The sequence below is a fragment of the Mytilus edulis genome, chromosome 5 (genome assembly GCF_963676685.1).
Source record: "Mytilus edulis chromosome 5, xbMytEdul2.2, whole genome shotgun sequence".
Lineage (NCBI taxonomy): Eukaryota > Metazoa > Mollusca > Bivalvia > Mytilida > Mytilidae > Mytilus > Mytilus edulis.
The window spans coordinates 45,737,358-45,758,703 of NC_092348.1; the positions used below are offsets into that span (position 1 = coordinate 45,737,358).

General features: G+C 30.4%; 2 protein-coding genes across 8 annotated transcripts in view; one reads left to right on the forward strand and one right to left on the reverse strand.

Annotated features, from left to right (window-relative positions):
* Positions 1-1,507: 1,507 nt before the first annotated feature.
* On the reverse strand, positions 1,508-19,435 carry LOC139523775 (NADH dehydrogenase [ubiquinone] flavoprotein 2, mitochondrial-like). 2 transcript variants are annotated; one of them, XM_071318025.1, is made up of 10 exons: positions 19,328-19,432; positions 16,265-16,321; positions 15,060-15,122; positions 14,073-14,160; positions 13,263-13,362; positions 8,676-8,779; positions 6,741-6,803; positions 6,614-6,660; positions 3,874-3,950; positions 1,508-1,654 (listed from the first exon to the last, which is right to left on the reverse strand). In XM_071318025.1, exons 1-10 carry the CDS (start codon positions 19,370-19,372, stop codon positions 1,552-1,554), a joined length of 747 nt encoding a protein of 248 aa, XP_071174126.1. In that variant the 5' UTR covers positions 19,373-19,432; the 3' UTR covers positions 1,508-1,551. The 2 variants fall into 2 exon arrangements, with proteins under 2 accessions (XP_071174126.1, XP_071174127.1); XM_071318026.1 differs by lacking the exon at positions 6,614-6,660 and having other exon boundaries at positions 6,694-6,803; positions 19,328-19,435.
* A 137-nt stretch (positions 19,436-19,572) lies between these two features.
* Positions 19,573-21,346, forward strand: part of LOC139523776 (ankyrin repeat domain-containing protein 60-like) — a 29,914-nt gene continuing 28,140 nt past the window's right edge. For 4 of the 6 annotated variants that reach the window (XR_011664686.1, XM_071318027.1, XM_071318028.1 and 1 more), the window contains exons 1-2: positions 19,583-19,894; positions 20,753-20,877. Coding sequence is in view for 5 of the 6 variants with exons in the window: in XM_071318027.1 (XP_071174128.1) it covers positions 19,672-19,894; positions 20,753-20,877 (348 nt within the window). In the remaining variant the exon portion in view is untranslated. Of the gene's footprint in view, positions 19,895-20,752; positions 20,878-21,346 lie in introns of all 6 variants that reach the window. The other 2 variants (XM_071318029.1, XM_071318031.1) reach the window with 1 other exon arrangement.

Consider the following 21,346-nt stretch of genomic DNA (forward strand, 5'->3'; position numbering starts at 1 on the left):
AATGTTTGTTATAATCAAGTTTTAAAATTTTAAAACTGTTTCAAGCCAATTTCTGATAAAAAAAAAATATAGTGAACTAACCTAAATTGTTGATTAATTGCAGATGATTATTGCAAATTTATCAAGTAAATCATAGGCCTTACTTGAATACTTTTTATATTTATATTTCATATTTTTTAAAGATCTTGTTAATCCTTAATTAATCATTTATCTTTCAGACATAATTTACAGATTCACTTTATGTAATGTAATCAAAAGTAATAGGCAATAAATAAATCTATCATCCTTATATATCAAACATCTAATATATTCATTTGTGTATTCAATTATGCGGTCAAATATTCATTGATATTTGTTTTTTGGGATGTATATTGAAGCATAGATGTAATAGGGTCTGTATAATTATGTAAAACTGAGGCTGATAAGTAATGTGGTCAATTTAATTGACAGTTTAGGAGGTGGGGCATTGTAATTAAAGGTCCACCTTATCCCTAAATGGTTAATGATAATGACAGTTGTCAATCATCTAGTATAGTATTGTATCAATACTCAATTACCTAATCAAGATGTTTAAAAAAAAAAGCCTTTCCATCAACACACTTTAATGACAAACATTCTTTAATGAACTACTCCAAAAATATACCCATTTGTTTACAGTTTATATGTATATTATGTGCACATACATGAGAACCATACGGAACTATATTTCAGTATGAATACATGTAGTAATAGTAGCTAACCTGTCGTGTTGTTAGGAAGGTCAGTGCCTAAGGAAAGATTTAGAACAAGTTCCAATCTTTCCAAAAACAATTAACAAATACTTATGAGACTTAAGTGTTAATAGTCAAGCTATTACAAGTCATAACGCCTTAAAAGCAAAAATTGCAGCTAGTGTTCTAATGCAATCACATAGAATCGACATAAAGTGTTAATTTTCAAATCAATCAAGGACATAAGCTCTTAACAGCAAAAGAGAAACATCTCAATATCATACATGTCCTCTTAGTATTTTGTCATGAGAAACAACATATCAAAATTTGAACATCACACCAAATATTTTTCTGCGATGGTATATCAGACTTTAACTGCCAATTTTCAATCAATATAACTATACCTTCTACACAGTAAAAGCCAAAATTGAAAATATTTAACTTGACTCCAAATTTGACACCATTACTAATATGTTAAAATTTGAAAAAAAAAATTCATTGAAGGGTTCTTAATTTGCTGCACAGAATCAGTCAGATGCAGCACTACTTGGCCCTATCTTCTACATATGTATTAGTATTCTTAATAACCACATAACCATTGAAAAACATAATCAAGACAAAATTAAAAAATTCTTAATTCATTCAAAAGACAAATGACTACATATTCATCAATTCTATTTGAATTAATTAAATTCATCAACAGACCTCAATGTTGTCAAGTTACCAATAGGTTATTATTTTCTACATTTAATCAAATAAAAACATAGTTTTTATCAGCTGACCATTTTAATTTTAAAAAATACTGTACACAAATTCAACAATCTATTTTATTATAGGTCTATTATAAATCACTTCTGCAACCAAATCCTGGTCCTGTTGGTGGTGTATTTAGACAAGTGAGGCCACCTTTAGGTTCTGAAGCAAATCTGTTATTCTGCCCACTTCTGTAAAATAAAAGAACTCCCATTTAATTTTACTCAATTCAACTCAGGCTGAATATTCCAGTTAATACAATGTTTAAAAGGTTTAGGTATCATAAAATAACGAAAACAATCAGTTGAAATGGAACCTAACCACTTTGTTTCAAAACAATACTGTTTATTCATAAATGGAATAGTCAATATTGAATAAAAGTGTTTAACAGGGTAATTTCTGTCTGTGTGCATTTTATTTTCACAGGGAACACCCTATGGTGAGAATTTCACTTGCAGAAATCTCATAATCCAATAATTTTCTAGAAGAAACTTGGTAATTCTGCCAAAAGGTAACATGACAGATATTTGTTAGATAAACAGATACCCAGGTCGAGTTACTTACTGAGTCTTTTAGATATTTTACTTTTAGATATATGTTAGATCAACAGGTACCCAGGTCAAGTAACTGATTGATTCTTTTAGATATGTGTCAGATCAACCAGTACCAAGGTCAAGTTAATGATTGATTCATTTAGATATGTGTCAGATCAACCGGTACCCAGGTCAAGTTACTGATTGATTCTTTAAAATATTTTCTAGGTCAACAGGTGTCCAAGTCCAGCTACTCATTTATTCTTTTAGATATTTGTTAGATCAACAGGTAACCAGGTCAAGTTACTGGTTGAAGTTATTTGTTACATCAACAGTTGAACCACACATTTGAATATTTACACATTATACATTTTCTATAGGCTTGTCTTTTCTATAGGCCAGTCTTTGGCAAAACAAGGAAATTCAAATATCAATGAAAATGAAGGTGTTCCTCAATCCATAGAATTTTGCATCAACCTTAAATAAATAAGTCACAGCAGAATTCATTTGAAAGTGAGAAGACATGAGTTAGCTGACTTAGATTGACAAGGGGCAATGGCAAAATCCATACAAGTTAAAAGTGTTCTACTACCAGAGATGGGTCCCATTACTTTCAATGTAATTGATTAAATTACAATTACTTTGTCATGTGTACGATTAAATTAAATTAATGATTACATCATTTCTGAAAGTGTCTGAATAAATTATTGATTAAATTGGCAAAGTAATCATGATTACATCTGATTACAATGAATTTAAAAAAAAACCATTTAGAATGATGTGAATGAATGAAGGTTTAATATATATATATATAGAGCCTTTTTAGAAAGGTTTTGTTTGATATTTTAGAATATGATTTCTTCACAAGTTCACTACATACATACATGAATGTTGTTTCACTGTTTATGAGTTAACTTATGACCCATTCCACATCATCATTGATCTCTGAATTATTTTGGCTTTAATTGAATATAGCTTTATAAAGAGTTTGCTGTTTACCTACTGACCTCTTCCAGACTTTATATATGTATTTCAAGGTGCTGTTTATGAAAGTTAAAATATGGAAGAAATAAAGTTACCAGTTAATAACTATGTTAAATTTTAATAGAATTGAGTAATCAAATTGTAAACATAAACAAGTATTAAAATCATTGCATTTTACACGTCCAGTCCAATTACATACAAAAATTTGCTTATTTAAACAAAATATTTGTGCTAATTAGATAAATTTCCACTTGTCTGATTAATCTATTATCATTTATATTGTCCTACAGCTATACTCAATTGGTAATTGCAATAAAAACAAACCTTAATTGGTTTCCTACCTGTCAATTCAAAGTTGACAAAAATCACAATATTAACAAAACATTATAATTCAAAGTTAAAGAAAAGTATAACTTAAATATAACAGTTATTATCAAATAAATATATGCACATCTATTCTTTAAATTGTGAATATATGTACAATATATTTCACCAAGGCCATAGACTTATAATTGTAAATATGTCTCTTCTTAGGCTAATGATGACTTTTCAATACTTTATTTTTTACTGAAGTATACAAATCAATTAACATGATTTATAAAGTTAACTAAACTATTTAAATATGTTACATATTTATTTAATTGGAATAAAAAAGGGTTCATTTATTGACCATAAACACAGTTTTAGATTTTTTTCATTGCAATCAGAATGTAATCAAAAAGTAATCAGGATTACAGGGTATTTTGAAAAGTAATTGATTAAATTAGATTACATGTAATCAGATTTTTAACTGATTAATGATTACAATGATTACTTGAAAAATTGTAATCAATTACAGCTGATTAACGATTACAATTACAATTACCCAAGTCTGTCTACTACTAGTGACATACCTTGGCCCTGCCTTTGGAACTTTTCCAGCTTTTATATCATTTAATATACCATTTATATCATCTACAGTTAAATCTTCCTGAAAACATATATGAAAACCATGTAAACAAACTGACCAATAAAACAAGAATGTGTCCACAGTACACGGATGCCCCACTCACACTATCATTTTCTATGTTTAAAGGACTGTGAAATTGGAATAAATTCTCTAATTTGGCATTAAAATTAGAATGATCTTATCAAAGGGAACATGTATACTAAGTTTCAAGTTGATTGGACTTCTACTTTATCAAAAACTACCTTGACCAAAAACTTTAACCTGAAATTTGCACTATCATTTTCTATGTTCAGTGAACCGTAAAATTGGGGTCAAAACTCTAATTTGGCATTTAAATTAGAAAGATCATATCATAGGGCACATGTATACTAAGTTTCAAGTTGATTGGACTTCAACTTCATCAAAAACTACCTTGACCAAAAACTTTAACCTGAAGCCAAAAACTTTAACCTGAAATTTGCACTATCATTTTCTATGTTCAGTGAACCGTAAAATTGGGGTCAAAACTCTAATTTGGCATTCAAATTAGAAAGATCATATCATAGGGCACATGTATACTAAGTTTCAAGTTGATTGGACTTCAACTTCATCAAAAACTACCTTGACCAAAAACTTTAACCTGAAATTTGCACTATCATTTTCTATGTTCAGTGAACCGTAAAATTGGGGTCAAAACTCTAATTTGGCATTTAAATTAGAAAGATCATATCATAGGGCACATGTATACTAAGTTTCAAGTTGATTGGACTTCAACTTCATCAAAAACTACCTTGACCAAAAACTTTAACCTGAAGCCAAAAACTTTAACCTGAAATTTGCACTATCATTTTCTATGTTCAGTGAACCGTAAAATTGGGGTCAAAACTCTAATTTGGCATTTAAATTAGAAAGATCATATCATAGGGCACATGTTTACTAAGTTTCAAGTTGATTGGACTTCAACTTCATCAAAAACTACCTTGACCAAAAACTTTAACCTGAAGCCAAAAACTTTAACCTGAAATTTGCACTATCATTTTCTATGTTCAGTGAACCGTAAAATTGGGGTCAAAACTCTAATTTGGCATTTAAATTAGAAAGATCATATCATAAGGAACATGTGTACTAAGTTTCAAGTTGATTGGACTTCAACTTCATCAAAAACTACCTTGACCAAAAACTTTAACCTGAAGCGGGACAGACGGACGAACGAACAGACGAACGAACGAACGAACGAACAGACGGACGAACGGATGCACAGACCAGAAAACATAATGCCCCTCTACTATCGTAGGTGGGGCATAAAAATAATTGTATATCTTAGGGAAACGAGAAAACACTATATCATTTCTCAATGCTAATAAAGGGCTGCGCTTTAGCGCATGATACGCCCGTTGCTCTTTTAACTTGTCTTTTATGCTTTAAATGTATTGTCCCAAAATTGGAAAATCCCCCCTTTTTTAAGCATAAAAATTCATAACACGGAAATGTAAAATCTGAAATTAATAAAAATTGAAAGGGAGCTTACATCAATAGATATAAGCAATTCACCAAAGTTTCATGGACATTGGTGAAAGCCTTTTTGAGATATTGTCCAAAGTGTTAAAAATCCCCCTTTTTTTATGAATAAAGCCCCATAAATCCAAAACTTAAAATCTGAAATTAATAAAAATTGAAAGGGAGCTTACATCAATAGATATAAACAATTCACCAAAGTTTCATGGACATTGGTGAAAGCCTTTTTGAGTTATTGTCCAAAGTGTTAAAAATCCCCCTTTTTTTATGAATAAAGCCCCGTAAATCCAAAACTTAAAATCTGAAATTAAAAAAAAACGAAAGGGAGCTTACATCAATAGATATAAACAATTCACCAAAGTTTCATGGACATTGGTGAAAGCCTTTTTGAGTTATTGTCCGAAGTGTTGAAAATCCCCCCTTTTTTATGAATAAAGCCCCATAAATCCAAAACTTAAAATCTGAAATTAAAAAAAAACGAAAGGGAGCTTACGTCAATAGATATAAACAATTCACCAAAGTTTCATGGACATTGGTGAAAGCCTTTTTGAGTTATTGTCCGAAGTGTTGAAAATCCCCCCTTTTTTATGAATAAAGCCCCATAAATCCAAAACTTAAAATCTGAAATTAAAAAAAAACGAAAGGGAGCTTACGTCAATAGATATAAACAATTCACCAAAGTTTCTTGGAAATTGGTGAAAGTGTTTTTGAGTTATTGTCCGAAGTGTGGACGACGGACGGACAGACGGACGGACAACGGTATACCATAATACGTCCTGTCCCGGGCGTATAAAAAAATGGGCATATTTAAATAAAATTAAAAAAAAGACGGCTTTGATTCTAAAAGACAGAACAGTAAATATGGAATAGGGCCAACAGAGCAGAGGCATTCTGTGTTCTCATAGTAACTGAAATACAATACAAATTGAATTTGTTTACTTTTGCGAAGAATAAATTGCTGTTTTATTAAATGAAAGATGCTTATCTAAATCATGTTTTTCCCTGAAAATTAATAAAACAGTAAACTTCACTTAATTTTTCAAGAAAATAAATAATTCCCACTGCTATTAACTTATGTTGCATTCTTTGACAAACCTTTGCACTGTCACCAAATTTTAAACTAGTTCTGGACTAAATTAATTCCTCCAACCAAGCCAAACATGTTTAAACTAGTGTCTTATCTAACTTACATAATAATTGTCATTAATTTGCACCATGGGAGCATTAACACAGGCACCTAGACATTCTACTTGTGTCTTATCTAACTTACATAATAATTGTCATTAATTTGCACCATGGGAGCATTAACACATGCACCTAGACATTCTACTTCCATCAATGTGAACATATTGTCTTTACTTGTTTCTCCAGCATTAATACCTGAAATTAGTCAAATCTTATTTTTAAACATGTTTAATAATTCATAGTTACATGAGTTATATATAATTATTTATGTCTATTTACACTACGGGTGCCACATGTGGATCGACCAGAGCAGGATCTGCTTACCCTTTCAGAGCTTCTGAGATCACCTCCAAATTTTTGGTGGGGTTCGTGTTGCTTAGTCTTTAGTTTTCTATGTTGTGTCTTTTGTTCTATTATTTGTCTGTTTGTCTTTTTATTTTTTAGCCATAATGTTGTCATTTTATTTTCAATCTGAGTTTTGACTGTCCCTCTGGTATATTTCACCCCACTTTTAAATCAAACAAACAAAACATAAATGTATCCATAGCAAGGGTCCGGAAACGGTCATATATGCCAGTCTTGACCTAAACTGAAAGTATTTTGTCCTAAATGAGTAATTGGGATTTAGGACAAATTTTATTTCTTTACAGAAATAATTTCGGTCATTCAATTTCATTTCGTTGAGATCGAGTTTCCAACATTGTCTAAATCGCCATTTTGAACTTATTTTTTGTTTGTTATCCTTTTCCTGTAATAAAACTGCCACTCCAGTAAAATGTTATAATCCTGAGGGCCCTCCTAATAACTATAGTAATGCCTCAGGGAAATATTGGCTAATGATCGCTAATCTCAGACTCTTTACCTGTGTTTTTAATTAAATTTTTTATTGATCACGAGCTCAGAACTGATATCTTTAAGAAATTAAAAGTTCATAACAACTGTCTGCATTATTTAATTACTTTTCTCAGCTTAGACAATTGTCAATTCTGATTTAAAATTAAATTAAAATTAAATTAATTTACGTAGAACAAAATATTGTTTCACTACAAACACACGTGCTTTGTTTACTAATACGCATGCTTGAAATTCTCTTCCGCAAATTAGACACTAAATCATAAATTCAAAATGATTTCATGCTAAATTAAACAAGTCCAACTATTATAATTAATATTCAAACACTATCAAAGGCAAAACAGTTAAAAAGCCGACGATTTCCTGTGAATTTGATAAACAAAACTAATCCCGGAAATGAGTCCGGAATTGGTTGTTTTACTATTGTCGTAAAACATCTGGTTATAATTTTGTCTTCAAAATCGAAACGTAAGCGAAGTTTGAGAAATTTTTCGTTTTGAGTCATGAAAATCATTTCATTTTTAAACTGTTGCCTTCCTTTTATTGCTCAAGATCGATTTTAAGGGAAATAGTAGGGAAATTTCTGAAGTAAATGCGGTGCAACAGTTAAACAAGTTCGTTGATGCTACGAGTATGACTGTATGAGCATACACACAATCTTTGTTTGAAAAAGGGCACCAACTTTTAAGTTATCCAAAAATGACCGAAATTAGGTGAAAAAATTTCCGTAGCCTTGATCCATAGTATGCAATTTGTGGATTCTCTGTGAAGTATGCAGTATCAAGGATTGGAAGCACATATCAGTTACAGTAAATTCAGATATTATTGCGATTTTGTCGTTTTAGACTAAAATGTGATTTTAATTTTTGTGATATTGAGAAAAATCCTGTTCAATTCATATGAAAAATTCAAAATGCAAGTTTAAATTATTGTGATTATAACCCTGTCGCATTTTTTGCTAAATTTTTTTAATAAAAAAATATTTCTGAATATCTTATATCGTACTATATATCATTTGTAATTCATTGAACATTTAAATTGGTGGTTTACTGCCCTACAAAATATACAAATAATAATGAATTCACAAAACGTTTTATAAATGTTCAAATTTAATAGCAGTTTTTACATTTACATAAATAGATACTTAAAAAGCATCATCAAAAATACTAACAGATCATATTTTAGCATTTATTAATAACATTGGCACTTAATTACCTAAATTTTTCTTAATTGCCTCTAAGATAAGATCTGATCCAATACCTCCTAACATACATGGAGTGGTAGTGCAGATCTGTACAAAGTATTTACCAACAGGGTTCCTGAAATTGTAATATCATAATTGAATTAAAGACGCACAGTGTCAATTGTTAGTTTTTGTTAAATATAAAATTGAGAATGGAATATATATACATTGCACCATATTTTCAAAACAACTTGTTTGCATTTAAAAGCTTTGTCTCAGGTTTTACATGGATTGATGAAAAAGATTTTGGCAAATAGAAAAATCTTGATAGCTTGCATATTTTATGGTTCATCAAAACTGCTATGGTGTAAACTGCACCCTTATAAATGTGAGGTTTTATAATCCTCAGAAACAGTTGGTGTGATTTTTGTACAATTCTAGAGTAAACTATTTCACAATGAACATATACTATGTCCTTCCCCAACAATCTAAATAAAAGACGCACAGTGTCAATTGTTAGTTTTTGTTAAATATAAAATTGAGAATGGAATATATATACATTGCACCATATTTTCAAAACAACTTGTTTGCATTTAAAAGCTTTGTCTCAGGTTTTACATGGATTGATGAAAAAGATTTTGGCAAATAGAAAAATCTTGATAGCTTGCATATTTTATGGTTCATCAAAACTGCTATGGTGTAAACTGCACCCTTATAAATGTGAGGTTTTATAATCCTCAGAAACAGTTGGTGTGATTTTTGTACAATTCTAGAGTAAACTATTTCACAATGAACATATACTATGTCCTTGCCCAACAATCTACATACAAATGTCATTTGGTGTTTAAAAAACAACAGTGATTGTTTAATTGTAAAAAGTTTCATATTCCTGTATTTTAGACAGTTCAAAGTCACATAAATCTAAAGTATGAAACTACTGACTATCATGCTAATTATTTGCATCAGTTTAATCAAAGTTGATCAGAGTTATACTGATCAGTCATGGTTATTACTTAAATGTATTGTTTTATATACTTGAAGTATTATTTACTTGTTTAGGTTAGTCATTCAAAATTTTGAATTTTGTTTAAATTTTTAAATTATCTCCCCTGAAGGTTATTCAAGTACAAATGTAAGTGAAAGGTGGACAACTCTTTTTTTTCACCCATAACATGTAAATTTTATTTTTCCTTTGTAACAGAATTATTTTTGCTTCCACCTTCTTTCTCTATTTTCCGCAGAAAAAAGAATGCGGAATCCAATGCTTTCATAATATTTTTCAGTGTTCCAGTTCTTGTTCAAGTCAAAATATGCTTGGTAAAATTTGATTTCATGTATGCCATTTAAGCCTTAAACACATTTCAACCTTTTATCTCCACAACTCAACAAAGACATGTTAACTATTTGTACAAGCAGTGATCGGGAAGGAGGTGCGCCCTGCGCCTATAGCACATATTGATAATAAATGGCGCATACAGTGACAAATGTAAGCGCCCACATGGCGCACAATATTTTTTACTTCGTTTCGAAACGTTAAGATATCGTCAAATGAATTTCCGATCGTGTTCCGTTCGCCATGTGTATGTACACAACTGTGTAATGTTCCTCCAATAATAGGAGCACCTATATATTTTTGGGACGTCTCAGGTGTTCCCCTATGATAATAGAACCATGTGATGTAACATCTCGGGTGTTTTCCTATTGTAATAATAGAACCATGTGGTCTAACTGATAACCCGAAAAACGTAATTAAGCATCATTCATGATATATATTTTTTTGTAAACAACTTTACATTTGTGAAATTTAGCTAGTACAGACGAGATCTAACTCTAATAATAATCTCATATAGTTTAGCTTGTTATTATTTCGATTAAAGAACCCCAACGACTTTTTAGGAATGTCTCCATAAAAGACGCTTTATTGTCCTTGTCATTTTTTGGTCTTTGGCTCGTTTTGACATTTTGTAAACATGACTTCAGCGATTTGTTGTTTTTTTCTATGAATTAATGGTACTCTATACTGTTATTCTTGTCACCGTGATGACGTTTTAATAATACAAGAAGTGCAGAGGAAATGCCTGAAATGTCCTCTGATACGGAACGTCTTGAATAAGAATGGTATCGACGAAGACCCAAATTTAATGTACAAAAAAAGACCATGAACATGAACAAGGCAACAGTACCAGTTTAAACATTGTAAATAAAGGTTAACTTAATTATTGTTGGGGTTGGAAGAAGTTATTGTATATTCATTGAAATTGAAATTAAAAATCACAGGAACAATATCCATGATTTTATTTAAAATCATAAAGGTAAGTACCAACACCTCTTTGCCAAAATATACTGATACTTTTTTTTTTTTTTACAGAAGTGAATTCAAAGGGCCCACTCATTTGACAACATGGCCCATTATTTTTTTAAATGGCCCATTGAATTCATTTTTGAGGGGCCCTGGGCCCATAGTAAAAAAAACTTCCAGATCACTGTACAAGGCCTCAAACATCTGTTCACTTACAAATTGTAGATAGGCAACATTTTGAAAATATCAGAAAATTCATGAATTTTAAATGTCTATCAAATCAAAATTTTATGAAATGTAAAAACAATATGAAAAAAAGACAATTAAAATTGAGAATGGATATGGGGAATGAAGAGACAACAACCCGACCATAGAAAAAAACAACAGCAGAAGGTCACCAACAGGTCTTCAATGTAGCGAGAAATTCCCGCACCCGGATGTGTCCTTCAACTGGCCCCTAAACAAATATATACTAGTTCAGTGATAATGAACGCCATACTAATTTCCAAATTGTACACAAGAAACTAAAATTAAAATAATACAAGACTAACAAAGGCCAGAGGCTCCTGACTTGGGACAGGCGCAAAAATGCGGCGGGGTTAAACATGTTTGTGAGATCTCAACCCTCCCCCTATACCTCTAGCCAATGTAGAAAAGTAAACGCATAACAATACGCACATTAAAATTCAGTTCAAGAGAAGTCCGAGTCTGATGTCAGAAGATGTAAACAAAGAAAATAAACAAAATGACAATAATACATAAATAACAACAGACTACTAGCAGTTAACTGACATGCCAGCTCCAGACTTCAATTAAACTGACTGAAAGATTATGATTTCATCATATGAACATCAGGTACAATCCTTCCCGTTAGGGGTTTAGTATCATACCATCATAACATATATGAGAAAAACATAACCCGTGTCATGCCAACAACTGGTTTTTGAATAAATGTGTTTAGTTCCGATGCAAAGACCCTATAAGTGAATCAATATTAACGCCAAAATATGCAATCTTTAATGACCTGACAACAGTATCGTAACTATATCCCTTCTTAATAAGTCTATTTAAAGGTTTTGTTAGTTGTTGAGGTGAGTAATTGAATACTCTAATAGAACAAAGCAGAACATAATAGTTCCTGAAAAAAGCAAAACATTACTGTCTAACTAATGAAAGTTTATAAAACGATCTGAGGACAATGGGAGATAACTCTATAGCTACTAACAGATGCTCGAGGGTATAAAAAACTCAGCAAAAGTTTAAACATTTTTTTTTATTACAAATTTTATTTATTACACTATTAGTTGTTACTTTATGATATGGTACAAAATTCATGTTGGGCCCCAGGTGACTTTTAAAATGTTTATTTCATTAAAAAAGCTCCAAATTATCTCCCTTTGATGAAAAAATTGCCAATTTTTTGCATTAAAATTGAAATTTATTTTTCAACGCATCGGTGACCTTAATTTCTTATTACTTTTTTCAAATAAGCTGTACTTAAACTAAACTATTGTTAAGCAATTCTGTAATTTAGTTCTTATTTTATTATGATATTATCTTTTTTTCTCCTATGAGTTTAACAGAAAAAAGTACCTTAACAAAAATGCATGCTTCTTTTGAAGGCAGATTGTGAGCTTAACCTTTTCCACGCTACACATAAAAAAGAAAAATGGCTGCTGCTGCTGTATTTTTTTTGTGTTCATTCATTAGACATGTTAGAATAGTACATTGCTTTGCAGACTGCTGTATCTTTTTTATTATAAAAGATACAGACGAAGTTAGTGCATGAAAAATGCTCAGGAAAGCACAGACTGTAATGTGTTAAAAGCAATTATTTTAGCAACTTATATAAGGCTACCTACATTTTCAGGTAATTAACAGGTAAAAGGTATAAATTATTGTATTTGTGTTAAATTTTAAATAAAAAAAAACTTTTAATCTTCATTTATTTTGTTGTTTTTTCTGTCATATAAGAAAGAAGACACCAGTTGCTTGTTTTTATAGTGTTTTGCACCATATACAACGTATAATGTAATCGTGGCGCAAATAAGTGGCTCCATCCTCAAAATTTCAGTCAACCTCCATTTCCCTCATTTTTTCTAAAGATCAATTGAGTTGTGATAATACAGACTTAATCATTGGACTTTCAAAATAAACTTTGGTATTTTTTTAAATAATTTGAGACAAATTAATACAGAGATTACTTTTAAGATTTAAGACGCTTTTGGAGATTTAAAAATTTAAATATAACTTCCAATAATTACACAACAGGCAAAACATTTAGTCCGTTATTGCAGTTGTACCTAAATATTGTTCTTACCTGTTGAACATTGTGTAAAATGTTGCAACTTCATAAACTCTCATTTTTGGCATTTTAAGCATATCACCAACCACATGCATAGCTGAAATTGGTAGCCATCCTGAAAAAAAAATAATTGTAAAAATGGTGACAGATACATGCACAACAATAGACTTATTACATTAGTAAATGGACTTATTTTTAAATGAACAGTATAATTATGTTTTGCTCATTGTTGAAGGCTGTAGTGTGACCTATTGTTGTTAAATTTTATGTCATTGTCTCTGGTGGAGAGTTGACTTATTGGCAATCATACCATATCATATTTAGAATGGTTATATATTTTTTTTTATTAATTACTGTCCAAGTATTAAATGTGTGATAAAGGAATGATTTGCTATACATTTTTTGTATTGTAATATGCTTCAATTTTAATTGATATTATTCCGTGTATCTTCAATGAATTAAATAACTGATCTTTATAAAAGAAACAAAAATCATAAAATAATTTTCTGAAATCCTTCTCTATATATACATTTAAGATTATTTCTGGAAAACCCCTGCACCAGTGTATAGGTTTATAACTGTATTTAATGTGATATGTTTTCCTAAACAACTTATTTTTACTTTTACGTAACATCAACCTTAAAATATACATCAATGTCAATTTTAAATTAAAGTTCAAATTTCAGTGATAAATATACAAAATAAAGCACATAGTGAGGTAAGGGAGATAAGTCACACTAATAATTTTAAATATCTTGGATAGTGTAGTAGAATTGTAACAGATAATCGGAACAATAAAAAAGGAATTTCTAGCCCAATACAAACCATGTTGTCTCTGGGCCAAGTCTAGCATTGGAATAACTGCTGCCGCTTGATGACCAATTGGGTAATTCTTTATAATCAACTCACATCTCTGAAAAATATTATACATACTAACAGTACATTTTGTTTAGTTTTAAAATATGCATTGAATGTCACTTATTTAGCAGTTAATATTTAAAATGCAGTTTGTGATCATTTTTAAAATAAATAGAACTATTTAATAAAAAAAACATTTTTTTACAATTTTACTTCATTATCATTGTCGGAAAGACATTTAATCTTTATTTAGAAAGGTTGGGGAAATGCATGTTTTAGAACTTTTCAAATGTGTGTATCTCATTGAATTCCAAAGAATAATAAAATATCAACTCCTAATCATGCTAATAGCCCTTCTATTTTGTTTGTTCTGATAAGTAAGTATTGTGTCCAAAATAAATTGTAAATTGGTCATTCGGTAGGGGAGACAACTCACTTTTCTTATAGTGGATTAAATTGAACGTCTTAAATTCAGTATCATTCAACATTTTTATCAATGAAACAATGCTATTCACACTTTTATTTAAATCAAAATGTTCCGTCTCATCCAATAATGTGTTTAATACAATTCAAACTTCAAAAACAATGATCTGGTACATTGCCCTGCATAATAACCTATTATATATTTTGTACATAAAGTTGTACCATCTCAGAAAAGACAAATGAATATGATAATTACTTTTGCAAGCTAAGACGAAATTTAAGTAGGAACTTATGTGTAATCTATATATATTTGCAAATTTGTTTTAGGGGACTGTTAATGGAACAAGAATTAATCAATCTTTACCAATCTTTACCAATCTATATAATTACCAAAACCATTTTTGTTATGGGATTGTATTGATCAATTTTTAATTTCTATACATTTTTTTTATATGTTATTTTTCTGTCTTTCTCTCCCTTGTTCATGGTATTATCTGTCCTTTGTTATATTCCAACTTTTGTATTACTTACCTTGATATTTTCAGGTGTAAAGGCAAATGGAGTATCAGCATTGTTTTCTGGTGTATCTCTATGCTGAAAAACATAAGGCATTACAAAATAACACACTAAATCTTAATTTCATAAGTTCATACCAATGTTTTGGTCAGGATATATTCTATCAGTCTTTAATTTTCAATCAATGAGGATTAAAAAAGCTAAAAAAAAAGTGCTAAAAATTTTGTTTTGTGTATATAGAGTTCATCACTTGCATTTCAAATAAAGCAAGCGAAATTTATAATGCTGACAGACATAACTGAAATGTTTTATTTAAGTGATAATAAATAAGTATTTTCATAATGGCCAAGTTATCTGTCCAAGGTCGATAAAAATGACATGAGGAGGTGTGTAGTGAATTGAGGCGACGCCCAGGGAATTGCAGCATCCAACATCATTAGTACTGGACTGACAAGTTTAATGTAGTGTTCCTTCATATGTTTTTAACATTTCTTAATAAATTGAACTGAATTTTAATGTGCGTATTGTTATGCGTTTACTTTTCTACATTGGTTAGAGGTATAGGGGGAGGGTTGAGATCTCACAAACATGTTTAACCCCGCCGCATTTTTGCGCCTGTCCCAAGTCAGGAGCCTCTGGCCTTTGTTAGTCTTGTATTATTTTAATTTTAGTTTCTTGTGTACAATTTGGAAATTAGTATGGCGTTCATTATCACTGGACTAGTATATATTTGTTTGGGGGCCAGCTGAGGGACGCCTCCAGGTGCGGGAATTTCTCACTACATTGAAGACCTGTTGGTGACCCTCTGCTGTTGTTTTTTATTTGGTCGGGTTGTTGTCTTTTTGACACATTCCCCATTTCCATTCTCAATTTTATTAATGTAGTGTTCCTTCATATGTTTTTAATAGGTTTCAGATATATGTATGTCAACAGATTTGAATCTTTGCTCATAATTGTCATACATGTAAAGCAGCAATACCAAATTCAAAGTCTTTAATTTTATTCAGAAAGAGATTAAACCCATGACCTCTTGAGTCCTTTGCTTGAGGTAAGCAATTATAGCATGCTACTAAAAGGTAACCATGTTGGTAATGTACATGTGTGGGAGATTATTTCTCCTTTAGATTTAATCAAATCTACATGGATGTGCATATACAATGTAACATGTTGCAACAAATATAGATACATTCATGGCAATGATTACTAGCTTTACAACTTACAACAAACAGCTGACCCGAACATAATGGTGAAGCTCTGTGAAACTGTCTGACTTGAGTCTGAAATTTTAAAGAAAAGAATTGTATTAATTAATGTCATGTATACTAAAATTTGCTATTCCTAAAACAATCTCCATGAAGAAGAGAACATTTATTTTTGGAAATAAAAAAGTGCCATTGATTTTGATATATATCATGTATATTACTTATCATGTATATTACTTATTAATACTATTCATGCTATTTGCATATTCAATTTTTCAACAAATCTAGTATATATATATGTAGTAATCATATAAAGTAATTATGACATCAATATGACATGGCCTTCTGCACTGTCTCTGACTTTTCAGAAACAAGTAAAATTTACACCTATTATTTTTTGTATTTCCATTTATCATACATGTTCATGAGGTTTAGCAGAAATCATGGCAACAGTTAAGAAAAATGTTACAATATGAAAGGATTTCATAATAAAACAAGAATTTTAATAGAAATGAAATAACTTATTCTAAACATGCTAAAGACATGAACATACAAAAAAAAAGTAGGCCTGAAAATACAGTTTACATCTTTAACATGAAAAATGACATGTTCATTGATGTTTAATACATTTGTAATCAGGGAAAAAAATTAACAGTCGCCTTTGGCGACCAGAAATTGACCTGGGCGATCTTTTTACTCAGTTGTGGTTACGCAGGTGGCAAATTGAAATCTGCCATTTACCATTACTCCAAGTACTGGCTACTTCACGGACAAAAATTTAAATTCAAAAAGAAAAATCTTTTTAAAATGTATTGCATTAAAGTCGCGGTCAAGATAAAAAATCAAATCAGTGTTTACCTGTGACTAAATATAGTTCACGTTAATTCAGGTCACTGATTGGTCGTCTATTTAAAGTCGGAATGTATCGTATGCTTGCAAGGATAACAAGAGAGGTGTTTCGATGGTCATTAACAATTAACAATATGAAGCAATCACGGTTTTGACTTCAAGAAAGCAAAGAAAGTCAGGGAAGATGACAATAGCATGTCATAAAGTAATATCAGTCAAATAAAAGAAAGTATGATATATACATGTATAATGCGGTTAAGAATCTTGAAAACAGTACCTTTTGTAGTTACATTTTTAAAGCCCACTTGGTGTGCAGAGAATGAAGGTCAAAAACGAAAGTATAGTATTGTCGACCACAATAAATAACATTTATAGTTAAAAATGATTTATGTTCCTTACTAACTGGACAGTTTACAAAAAAAAAAGAGAATCAGAGAAGATATCAAGTTCATGACAACGCTTTTGGAATACATGAAATAGTCTAGAAAAAAGGGGGTCATTTGTTTACAAATGTACGTAGTTTAATACGCAAAATGAATCGACCAAGATATTTAATAAATTAGATTATTATAGAAATAAAATGAAACATTTCATCTATCATCTACATGTATTCCAGAACAGAGAATTCTTTAGTTGTCTTTAAAAGATATGTAAAAAATCATGTACACAGGGCATGAAGATTCCCATTTTGCAAATGATTTTTTTTTCATTAATGAAATTTGATTGAAGTAAACAACAAAGTTAAGTATATACTGTAAAATTATGTGGGCTACTGACTTTTTGTCTAGGCTAACTGATTTTCAAGTCTAGTAGCCCAGGTGGCTACTGGCCTTCACAAGTTAATTTGGACCCCTGGTCACTAATACACATTTTAATTTTTCAATCAATTTCAATTTAATTTCATCAAAATTGCATGTATCAATACATGCAATATTAGGTCATATATTTGTTAATTATAATAAATATAAGGTACATTTATTGTACCTGCCACATATTGGAATAGCAGAACCTTGTGGATAATGTAAAGATACTTTAAAACCAAATATATTTTGAAAGCATAATTCTTCTATTAACTCTTATAAACATGATACATGTAAATGTTATACAGTGTACATGTAGTTCACAGTCATATTTTTTTGGGCTAATTATCTTTAAAAATATCTTTGAATATGAAATCATTTACAATGTATGTTAACACAGTCACAGTAATCCTTAAAAAGCCATCAACTTTTAAATATTTTCATATGTTTTCATAAATGTGAAGAATATATACCATATTAATCATGTTAATATGGGGATGGAGTCCCCAATAACAGTAGAAAATTCAATAAAAAAATAAATACGGGAAAATTTCCCGAATTTTTCAATGTACCAATGAACTCAAAATCGTTCAAATTTTTTTTTGTCGTGTTTTGAAATCCCGGACCTGCGCAGAAATGTACAATGTACTTCCTTTTTCCGGTCTCGTTTGTATGAAACTTTGAGTAAAATATATATTTATCAGTCTAATATAAAATAGGAAGGAACGCGCAATACCAATTTCATTTTTATTAGTTCCTTGATATGAAAAAACGTTACCTGATGATAGCGTTTCTTTGTTTACATTGCATATAGATGACGTCATAATTTAAATAACGTCACAACTAAATCCCTAACAACAGAACCAAAATCAGAAACGTTACGGTATTTCCGTTTCTTTTTTTCTAAACAAATATTTAAGTTACAAAAAAATAATTCATACAGACTTCGTCCCCATTTACAGGTAATGCCTGCCTCATATTATCTGAATAAGTTTATCCAACTTCAACATGTTCAATGCCCTGAATATTATAATTTTTTAAGTAGGGCGAATGGACTCAATGGGTGAACAAACTCAGGGCAAATGGACCCAGGGCAAACATGTACTTTAGGGTGAATGTACCCGATACCATATGACAGTTCATTATCAAATCGGTCGTGGGTACCCGTAGCCTAGGAAGTCCAATTAGGATATACCTCCCTGCATGCAGATATGCGCAGACACTGCCTATGCAAAAATTAACAGGTTTCTCCAGCTGCACATGCAAAACTAATATTAACTGCATCTTACATAATTTTAACATGGATAAGAAATGTATTTCTGGGAAAGGTCAACTCAAGAAGATAAAACGCCTAAAAATCAGAAGAGCAAGACCCTATTTTCCTTAGCCACACGATTCTAAAAATATTAGAAGATCTCTTTGTAATGCATACGATTGATTTTTGTGTCAGGAGCTTTCTGCAAAGCGATCTAATCATGATGTTTGCCGATCACCAAAGTCTTTCTGAAAACCGGAAGTTGATGAGATTCATTCCGCATCTGTTTATGTATATAAAATACTAAGTATCTCTTAAAAATCTAAATACAAATTCATGTGCAAGATAAAAGAGAAAAAATCGTATTTTTTTTCTTTTTATTTAATATATTCAACGTTCTATTTTTATTACTTTCTGCGGGTCATAAAATTCCATGGTCACTAGTAAACAACATGGCGGCCTCCAGCTCTTTGTGTTGTTGTCTACGAATTTCGCAAAAATAAAGCCTTTTTAAAGCAACAATGCGTCCTAAGGCCACACGCCGGGATGCAGGAGATAAAATGGGTGGACGGGATAAAGATAAATCTAATCCTTCGTTCAATATGCGAATAAAATTGTTTACAGATGAAGTTTTTCCTTTGTACAACATCACTGCAGACATGAAAGTTGCAGATTTAAAGAAATATGTAGAGTTTGCCACTGGCATACCGGTTCATTTGCAACGAATAAGTTATTTGGATGAAGGTAATACTGATAAATTTTCAAAAATTATATAGCAGAACCTTCATGCTGCTAAAGTGATTGAGTTCGCTCCACCTTCACCCTAAATATTGACTATTGACGTATTGTTCACCCTATTTGTTTTTTTTTTGTTTTTTTTTTGCCATAACCGTTCTGTAACCAAGAAAAAAGCTGCCTACTCAATGTTTTTTCTATAATTAGATGACTAATAATATGAGGCAGGCATTAACTGTGAAAGGGGACAAATTCTATGTTGTTTTTTTTAAATTCAAACATATTTTGATTTTAAAACGGAAATACTGTCATGACCGTAACATTTCTGCTTTTGGTTCTGTAATGTTAGGGATTTTACTTGTGACGCTATTTAAGTTTTGATGTCATGTTCAATGTAAACAAAGACATGCAATCATCAGGTAAAGTTTATTCATATCAAAGACAAAGAATTATTAAAAATGAAATTGGTATTGTAGTTCCTATATATTTCTAGACTACTCGAAGTCTCATGACAATGATACTAAAAGAAGGCAGTAGATTTCTGCGTTCTTCATAAATGCGGGAATTATAAAAAGTGACAAAAATAAAAGTTATAGATTTTGAGTTCATTAATGACATTATAATTAGTACAAGGATATTTCACAAAATCTTCCTGATTTTTATTTTTTTAAACAAACAAGTTTATTTTGTAATTATCAGATTTAATCAAGTTAATTTTTTTTTTTTTTAAATATTATAACATTTGTTCTAGTAGTAGAATTTTTCAAGACCTATGATTGGTTCAATAATTTAGCAGTTATATATATCAAACCCAATTTGATGTAGAAATAAATCATATATCTATATGAACATTTATTGTTGATTAAGGTGAACTACAAGACAGTGTGGACATAAGAAGTTGTGATATTGTACCAGGGGCTACTCTCCATCTTCGAGTTTGGCCAACATGGAAAGAGCTGATTGAAGCAGTTACTGCCAATGATATAGACTGGGTAAGCAAAAGACAATTCATTGTTATTGATTTATCAAGACTATCTATGCATCTGATCATATACAATTTTATTGACAATTCAAAGTATTACATGTACATTATCAAGGGACAGATCAATTTAAGTCAAAATAATTTTTAAAATGCTTAGTTTTCTAATTATATCATAAAAGGGCAAAAAATACATTTGTACGATTTTGAATCAATTGAAGATTTGATTTTAATCATGAAGCTTATTTATCATGGTCTAAAAATTGTGGTACTGATCATTTTTTGTTATTAACAATTTCTATCGCTCTGTTTTATATAGTTTTCAACATATTAAGCAAAATTTCCAAAAATTGTGAAAAATTTTCATTAAAGAGCAATAACTTTATAAATAACAAGTCGATTTATGATTTTCATAGATCTATAATGTTGACTTATTTGTAGACCTTGTCTTGCTGATTACCTTTTTCTATTAAGTTTCAATT

Coding starts and splice junctions, on each gene's coding strand:
- LOC139523775 (XM_071318026.1), bottom strand. CDS start 19,372: ATGATTAGATCGCTTTGCAGAAAGCTCCTGACACAAAAATCAATC. Junction 6,804..8,675: donor GGCAATTAAGAAAAATTTAG/GTAATTAAGTGC, acceptor GACTAATTTCAG/GTATTAATGCTGGAGAAACA. Junction 3,951..6,693: donor AAATTAATGACAATTATTAT/GTAAGTTAGATA, acceptor ATATGTTTTCAG/GAAGATTTAACTGTAGATGA.